The following is a 9,032-nucleotide window of genomic DNA, read 5'->3' on the forward strand; positions in this document are numbered from 1 at the left end:
AAGTTTACTTTTAAAAAAGAGCAACGCGTCTTCTTCTTCCTCGTCGAATTTCTGTCGCTCTACATACGTCATCTGGTATAAGTGATACAATTGGCTATGAATCGCGCGCAAAGCAGCATGGGAAGAACCAGACGCCATTTGATAGACATTCGTAGCGCCCAATAAACGGCTCTAGGCATTCGTAAACCACGCCTCAAATACGAGAAAATGCACACCTAGTTCCCAGACCACCATCTCATCCAGATGTGGACGCGTCAGCCAGGCTTTAATTTCCCAAACCGCTGCAGAAGGTGTGTTTTATTCCACCTCCTGTGGTGACTGCCCCCCTCTAAAGGCTGATTCATACTCAGCGCAAACGCGCAACTGTTCTGGCTCGAGAACCATTAATGACGTCATCGAAAGCGCCAGCCCCTTCACAGTTCCTTCAGCTCATAAGCGCAGTTTGCGCCGAGTATGCGTCACATTTGCAGTTCTCTCCAGACCAGCGGGCGTCACTGTTGAGGAAACAAGCTGAAAAGCATACGAAGAAAGCATACACAATGCCACCTGTGGTGTCACGTCAGCAGAGGCTGGCACATCTGATGCGGAATGAATTTACTCTGGGTGTAGAACTGTATATGTATCTCAGAGCTAAGCGGCTGCGGCAAAAACAGAAGAGAAGGTGGAATGTTCGTCCTTTGCAACAAGACGAACTTTGTCAAACGTTGTCCCAGTGTAACTTCATAGACGTGTCGTACAGATGTTTGTAGAGGCGCATCCTCTCGGTCACCGCGGTCTCTGCAGTGTTCATGTTTCCTTTCTCTTGGTCAGCTGTTTCCAGTTGAGCTCGCGCGAAGTCAGAAAAAAAGTTGTGTGCGTGACCTTGCGACGCGCGAGGATTTTCTAGCTTGCGACGGGGGGCGTGGCGGAATTTTGGGTCACGTGACCGTTTGCGCCATTTGCGACCAGCTAGTATGAGCGAGGTTGCGCCAAGTATGAATCAGCCTTAACTGCCCCCCGGTTTGGGAACCAGTGCCATGAAGGGTTGTAAATGTGGTTTGTGGGACCTTTTTAGTGGGACTGATGTTGGTAACACTTAGAACTGTTGATGAAGATGGAAAGAAAACTGCATTAATGAAGTAAAATCAGTCAAAAGAGGCGTTTGGTGTTAAAATAGTGAGAAAACAGCGACGCAGTCAGAAAAGCCACGACATCAAATGTTCTATGAAAACAAGAGAAACTCAAACCGAGAAGCTAAAAACACAACATGTTGTTTCTAATTTGATATTTTCCCACAAGTAGTTCAATTCAATTTATACTTCATATATGAAATGATAAATACACAGACTGCAGTAAAATGTTGGCGAGTCAAAGTCAAATCATTTAAATGTTTAAACTCTTTAGTTTAGAGTTGAATGAAGAAGAGATTACAGGGAAACACAGAAAAGTGTGAAAAACCTTGTCTTGGTCTCATTTTTGTTCGTTTTTCATGTCTTTAAAGTGTTAAATGTTGTTGTTACTGTGTTTGTATTAAAGTTCTGTGGAAATGTAAGAATACCATGAAGCTGGTCCTTCTGTGATGCTCTGTGCTGTGTATAAATAAAGATTAAACAAAGTGAATAAAAGCTGCGCTTCCACCACAGGAACCAAAGAAAGATCCCGGGAGGCGTGGAACCAGCCGGGCCTGGTTGGCAGCTTCGTTACTTCCCTGTTTGTGTTTCTTTATATTCAGTCTCCAGCAAAGCGTCATGTTTCCCATCGGTTTAAATGATCAGAATGAATTTATGACACAAAGTTCTAAAACTTCGATACATTTCAAAGGGAATTACCTCGTTAAGACTCATTTCTTTCTCTTTTTGCACATTTATTTTTACAAAGCTAAGCTAATTAAGCTTAAACGTTTTTCCAGTTCTGAAACGAGTCGTAAACAGTCCAAAAAAACTGAGTTTGTCAAATAAAAACTGAGTTTATAGAGTAAATGTCAGGCAAACACTTAAAAGACCATGACTAGAACTAGATTAAAAACCCAAACTGACATGAGCACGATGTGTTTAATACAAAAAGTTTTTTAAAGGAGCAGCTAGAACAGCTCGAACTTAAAGACCAGAAGCTACTGTTTTAGAACATTTTGAATACATCCGATACAGTAAAACTGATTAGCCAAAAACAGTTTTCAAAAGAATTCAAGTTTATCAGTCCTCACATGCGTTTCTTTCTTGGTCTTATAGAAATTATGAGGCACGTGACAATAAGAGTGCAAAGAACCCTGCGGTTTAGATCCCACTCTGGCTTGTGCTAACGAGCTAACAGTAACAAAAAGCTTCATGAACATTTCAACCAGTCTGACATTCTTCAGTTAGATATCAGCTGTGAGCAAATAAAGATAATTCGCTTATCATTATCAGTTGAAAAAGCTGAAAATAAACATTTTATTATCAAAGCAAACACCCGACTGTGACGCAGTGCTGAAGTCGGCTTTGACCACAGAATGAACCGTGAACACGAGCGTCTCTCTGGAGCTTCAGACTTCCATTCAGCAGCAGTTTCAGAGAGTTTTGGCAACTTCAGTGTTTCAATACTTAAACAATATAACGTCATCAACAACAATCAAGTACCTGAAGACACAAACAACAACAGATATTAACAAACTGATGAGAACACGCCTGGAGAATTTGGTCACTAGCTTGTAGCAGCTAGCTAGCAGCTCACAGCTACCAAGCTACTAGCTGCTAGCATCCAAACCATCCGAGTCAGAACAAAGTGGACAGTTTTCTGTGTCCGGAGGTGGAATGTTTCATCTTTCATGCTTACATTACAAATTATAACAAATGTTTTTCTTAAAAAAAAGAAGGCGGCGGCTAACATGTAGCTAACAAACTGTACACGATCTATGGTAGGAGCCACCTACAGGCCGTCAGTGGTATTGCATTTTGAGCCACTTCCTCGTTGGCTTCGGAGACTCGGTCCATCTGCAGTCTTTATTTATAGTTGCTAACTTCTCTAAATTCAGAAACACAAAGAGAACGAGACGCAGTTGTAGTTTCTGGCAGGAGGAAGAACTCAGCCGCTGCTGTTCTGCTGATAAATAAATAACCGCTGACGCCACGATGTAAACGCAGTAACAGTACGTCCTCTCCTTCAGTACACAGAAGACAGCTAAAATGCTGGTTCTAATAAATAAACCGATGTTAAAGTCCATCTGGGGGGACGGTCCTCCTTTAGCTCCGCCCTCACTCGTCCCTCCCGCCTTCCACCATCCTGTAACTCTGTCTGCAGGAGGACAGGAGCGCCAGCGGCGACAAATACACGATGGGAACCGTCGTCTGGACGTTCCCCTCCAGGAAGTTGAAGACCGGGTTCCACCAGGTCCTCGACAGGTAGTTGTTTGGTGCCCGTCGCAGCTCCTGGACCAAGAGAAACTCAGAGTTAGGAACCAGACAGACTGTGAAAAGATTAAACATATTCGACCTTTAATCTCGTTTAAATGTGTTAATTTATGACACGATGCCACCATTTTGTTTCCATACATGTGTGAACGAATGAGGGAGCTTTAAAGAATGGACTTCACGTTTTATTCAAGGTCAGCGAGCTCAGGAAAAACTATACCAAAAGCATTTCACTGGCTGTGTTCGAAACCGCATACTACTCCCACTACTCATACTAACTTTTTGACTTAGTATGCGAGTTTGAGTATGCGTGAAGTTCCCGGATGCATACTAGATTCTCCGAAATGTTGGGTATGCATCATGAGGTTACTACTCATACTCAAACTACCCAAGATGCAACGTAACGTCGCCAATCGTCATTTCCTGTCAAAACGGCAGTTTCAAGCTAGCTACAACGAGGGTAGGTTCACTTCCTGTTTTCAAAACAAAAGCACCTTTTTATCGCAATGGCTTTCACTATGATAAAAGCCAACGGGTATTTTATTTTGTGAAAATAACCGGAAGTGCGTTGCACACTGCGGCTAGCTTTAGTAGCGCTGAATTCGTGGGAACAAAATGGTAAACAGCCGGTATTTTGTCAGGTTTTCAACACATTGGGGATCTAAACGACTACTTTCTCACCTGAAAATGTTTCAAATGTTGCTAAAGTTTACAGAGTTTAGAGCTTAAGCGAAATCAGCTTCAGGCCGGCTGATTGCGGCTCGGGCAGGAGCGAAATGCATTGTGGGTAAACGCTCTGTATACTGTCTGATCAATGAGTATGCAGTATGTAGCAGTATGCAGTATGCAGTTTGTAGTATGCAGTATGTAGTATGCAGAATGTAGTATGTAGTATGCAGTATGTAGTATGCAGTGTGTAGTATGTAGTATGTAGCGTGTAGTATGCAGTGTGCAGTGTGTAGTATGCAGTATGTAGTATGCAGTATGCAGTGTGTAGTATGCAGTGTGCAGTATGTAGTATGCAGTGTGCAGTGTGTAGTATGCAGTGTGCAGTATGTAGTGTGCAGTATGTAGTATGCATTATGTAGTATGCAGTATGTAGTATGCAGTGTATAGTTTGCAGTGTGCAGTATGTAATATGTAGTATGCAGTATGTAGTATGTAGTATGCAGTGTGTAGTATGCAGTGTGTAGTATGTAGTATGTAGTATGCAGTGTGTAGTATGTAGTATGCAGTGTGCAGTGTGTAGTATGCAGTATGTAGTATGCAGTATGCAGTGTGTAGTATGCAGTGTGCAGTATGTAGTATGCAGTGTGCAGTGTGTAGTATGCAGTGTGTAGTATGTAGTATGTAGTATGCAGTGTGCAGTATGTAGTATGCAGTGTGCAGTGTGTAGTATGCAGTATGCAGTTTGTAGTATGCAGTATGTAGTATGCAGAATGTAGTATGTAGTATGCAGTATGTAGTATGCAGTGTGTAGTATGTAGTATGCAGTGTGTAGTATGCAGTGTGCAGTGTGTAGTATGCAGTATGTAGTATGCAGTATGCAGTGTGTAGTATGCAGTGTGCAGTATGTAGTATGCAGTGTGCAGTGTGTAGTATGCAGTGTGCAGTATGTAGTGTGCAGTATGTAGTATGCATTATGTAGTATGCAGTATGTAGTATGCAGTGTATAGTTTGCAGTGTGCAGTATGTAATATGTAGTATGCAGTATGTAGTATGTAGTATGCAGTGTGTAGTATGCAGTGTGTAGTATGTAGTATGTAGTATGCAGTGTGTAGTATGCAGTATGTAGTATGCAGTGTGTAGTATGTAGTATGCAGTATGCAGTATGTAGTATGCAGTGTGTAGTATGCAGTGTGCAGTAAGTAGTATGCAGTGTGTAGTATGCAGTGTGTAGTATGTAGTGTGTAGTATGCAGTGTGCAGTATGCAGTGTGTAGTATGCAGTGTGTAGTATGCAGTGTGTAGTATACAGTGTGTAGTATGCAGTGTGTAGTATGCAGTATGTAGTATGCAGTGTGTAGTGTGTAGTATGCAGTGTGTAGTATGCAGTATGTAGTTTGCAGTGTGCAGTATGTAGTATGCAGTGTGTAGTATGCAGTATGCAGTATGTAGTATGCAGTGTGTAGTATGCAGTGTGTAGTGTGTAGTATGCAGTGTGTAGTATGCAGTGTGTAGTATGTAGTATGCAGTATGTAGTATGCAGTGTGTAGTGTGCAGTATGCAGTGTGTAGTATGCAGTGTGTAGTATGTAGTATGCAGTATGTAGTATGCAGTGTGTAGTATGCAGTATGCAGTGTGTAGTATGCAGTGTGTAGTATGTAGTATGCAGTGTGTAGTATGCAGTGTGTAGTATGCAGTATGCAGTGTGTAGTATGCAGTGTGTAGTATGCAGTATGCAGTATGTAGTATGCAGTGTGTAGTATGCAGTATGTAGTATGCAGTGTGTAGTATACAGTATGTAGTATGCAGTGTGTAGTATGCAGTATGCAGTATGTAGTATGCAGTGTGTAGTATGCAGTGTGCAGTATGTAGTATGCAGTATGCAGTATGTAGTATGCAGTATGTAGTATGCAGTGTGTAGTATGCAGTGTGTAGTATGCAGTATGTAGTATGCAGTGTGTAGTATGTAGTATGCAGTGTGTAGTATGCAGTATGCAGTGTGTAGTATGCAGTGTGTAGTATGCAGTGTGTAGTATGCAGTGTGTAGTATGCAGTATGTAGTATGCAGTGTGTAGTATGCAGTATGCAGTATGTAGTATGCAGTGTGTAGTATGCAGTATGCAGTATGTAGTATGCAGTGTGTAGTATGCAGTATGCAGTATGTAGTATGCAGTATGCAGTGTGTAGTATGCAGTGTGTAGTATGTAGTATGCAGTGTGTAGTATGCAGTATGCAGTGTGTAGTATGCAGTGTGTAGTATGTAGTATGCAGTGTGTAGTATGCAGTGTGTAGTATGCAGTATGTAGTATGCAGTGTGTAGTATGCAGTGTGTAGTATACAGTATGTAGTATGCAGTGTGTAGTATGCAGTGTGTAGTATGCAGTATGTAGTATGCAGTGTGCAGTATGTAGTATGCAGTGTGTAGTATGCAGTGTGTAGTATGCAGTGTGTAGTGTGTAGTATGCAGTGTGTAGTGTGTAGTATGCAGTGTGTAGTATGCAGTATGTAGTATGCAGTATGTAGTATTTAGTATGCAGTGTGTAGTATGCAGTATGTAGTATGCAGTGTGTAGTATGCAGTGTGTAGTATGTAGTATGTAGTATGCAGTGTGTAGTATACAGTATGTAGTATGCAGTGTGTAGTATGCAGTGTGTAGTATGCAGTATGTAGTATGCAGTATGTAGTATGCAGTGTGTAGTATGCAGTGTGTAGTATGTAGTGTGTAGTATGCAGTGTGTAGTATGCAGTATACAGTATGCAGTATGCAGTATGTAGTATGCAGTATGCAGTGTGTAGTATGCAGTATGTAGTATGCAGTATGCAGTGTGTAGTATGCAGTGTGTAGTATGCAGTATGTAGTATGCAGTATGTAGTATGCAGTGTGTAGTATGCAGTATGTAGTATGCAGTATGTAGTATTTAGTATGCAGTGTGTAGTATGCAGTATGTAGTATGCAGTGTGTAGTATGCAGTGTGTAGTATGTAGTATGTAGTATGCAGTGTGTAGTATGCAGTATACAGTATGCAGTATGCAGTATGTAGTGTGTAGTATGCAGTATGCAGTATGCAGTATGCAGTGTGTAGTATGCAGTATGTAGTATGTAGTATGCAGTGTGTAGTATGCAGTATGTAGTATGCAGTATGCAGTGTGTAGTATGCAGTATGCAGTATGTAGTATGCAGTGTGTAGTATGCAGTATGTAGTATTTAGTATGCGGTTTCGAACCCAGTGTGAGTGAGATGACTTACGTGAGTGTTGGCCATGGTGTGGTACCACCAGAAGGCCCGGGTGGTGGCGAAGTACGCGATCACCACGTCGATGCTGTAGTGCTCGTGACCGATGAGGATGCAGATGACTCCGGTGGCGCTGAGAACCCAACAGAGCCACTGATACCACCACATCCAGCGAGGAGAGTCTGAACAGAGGCCAGCGTTACAGTTAATTATGGGCGGAGCCAGTCGCTTAGCAACAGGCCGACCCGACCCAACACCGACCCAACTGAGCTCATTACACGTTATTAAACACAACGTCAGAACCAGAACCCCCGAATGAGCTGTTAATCAATCATTATCAGAACCAGAACCCCCGAATGAGCTGTTAATCAATCATTATCAGAACCAGAACCTCAGAATGAGCTGTTAATCAATCATTATGAGCTGTTTGATTGAGCCCAGTTCAGTTTCCTGCAGCATGGTGGTGCTCTAAGATCCAAACCGGCTCTGTCGGGTCGAATTCGGTTGTTTCGGGTAAAAAAACGATGACAAACAGAATCGGACTCTCGTCCGTCAGGCGCCACAACAGTGAAATGTGTGTGTGGACTCACACTCTTTGATGAAGAGGTAGGACAGCGTCAGCATGACGGTGTGGCCGCTGTACAGGAAGTCTCCGCACATCAGCTGAGATCCGGTCAGCGACAGACCTGAACACGACAAACGGAAACATCCACAGCTTCTCATTAGCCGCTAAACACAGAACAAAACGGGCTCAAAGTCCCAGGATGGCAGATTTTATCTGAGCGACCCAACAAAGGAGCAAAGTTCCGGGTTCAGGAAAGGATCAAAAAGGTGGAAATGTGTTCAAAATGGTGGAATCTGAGGCCTCACCAAGCAGTGATGTCATCAGTGATTAGATTTACTCCCTTTGCAAACCTTGGATCGTTTTTATTCTGCAGCCTTTTATTTTTCTTTAAACTTTCTTTTCCACATTAAAAGTTGACGAAATACGGAAAAGTTGCAGGACTTTTAACGTGGAAACTGAAAGAAAAGGTGAGATGAAGATGAGGAGAAACAGGAAGCAGGTGATGAATTAGGAACCAGTCGTTACCTCCTCCTGAGATCAGCTGCAGAATCCTCCAGATCTTCCCCGTTGAGTCGCTGTAAAGCTGCAAACGAGCAGAAACAAACCGGTTACCGACCGCAGCTGCCAGGCGTCCAACGGGTGGAGCAACGAGTGGAGCAACGGGTGGAGCAACGGGTGGAGCAACGAGTGGAGCAACGGGTGGCGGTTACCGACCTTGGGAGCGCAGACCATGTGCTTCCCGGGCACCGGCAGGGTGGTGATGTACATGGTGACGCAGCGGTACATGTAGAGAGTCCCGATGAGGAAGAAGCATCGCCGGGCTACGATGGCTCTGCAGGATCAGATTTAATACTGTTACATGGTGGGAAGTAAGTGAACCATAGTTTCCTTTTAAAGAACATTTACAGGAAAAAAATTAAACAAATACTGGGAAATATTTCCAGTTCCAGGTGATTATTAGTTCAATTATTTTAAAAAAAGTCTCACGATTTTAGTTTTAAAATTAAAAAGATTTTAAATCTAAAACATATTTTTAATTAATCAAATGTTCTTATTTAAAATAAAAAATATTATTATAATTTTTATTTTTAAAACTCAAACAATTTTTTTTAAGTTTGCAATGAATATAAAGTAAAACACTTAGAATTTTATACTAAATTTGGATAAATTAAAAAAAATTACATAAACATTTAAACATAAACATA

General features: G+C 42.1%; 1 protein-coding gene across 1 annotated transcript in view; it reads right to left on the minus strand.

Annotated features, from left to right (window-relative positions):
- Window positions 1-1,940: 1,940 nt before the first annotated feature.
- Window positions 1,941-9,032, minus strand: part of sgms2b (sphingomyelin synthase 2b) — a 19,040-nt gene continuing 11,948 nt past the window's right edge. The window contains exons 3-7 of the mRNA XM_075450746.1: window positions 8,542-8,659; window positions 8,353-8,410; window positions 7,853-7,948; window positions 7,278-7,444; window positions 1,941-3,383 (exon numbers count right to left, since the gene is read on the minus strand). Of these exons, the coding sequence (XP_075306861.1) occupies window positions 3,210-3,383; window positions 7,278-7,444; window positions 7,853-7,948; window positions 8,353-8,410; window positions 8,542-8,659 (613 nt within the window). The 3' untranslated portion in view covers window positions 1,941-3,209. The remainder of the gene's footprint in view (window positions 3,384-7,277; window positions 7,445-7,852; window positions 7,949-8,352; window positions 8,411-8,541; window positions 8,660-9,032) is intronic.

Source organism: Odontesthes bonariensis, chromosome 19 (assembly GCF_027942865.1).
Source record: "Odontesthes bonariensis isolate fOdoBon6 chromosome 19, fOdoBon6.hap1, whole genome shotgun sequence".
Classification (NCBI taxonomy): Eukaryota; Metazoa; Chordata; class Actinopteri; order Atheriniformes; family Atherinopsidae; genus Odontesthes; species Odontesthes bonariensis.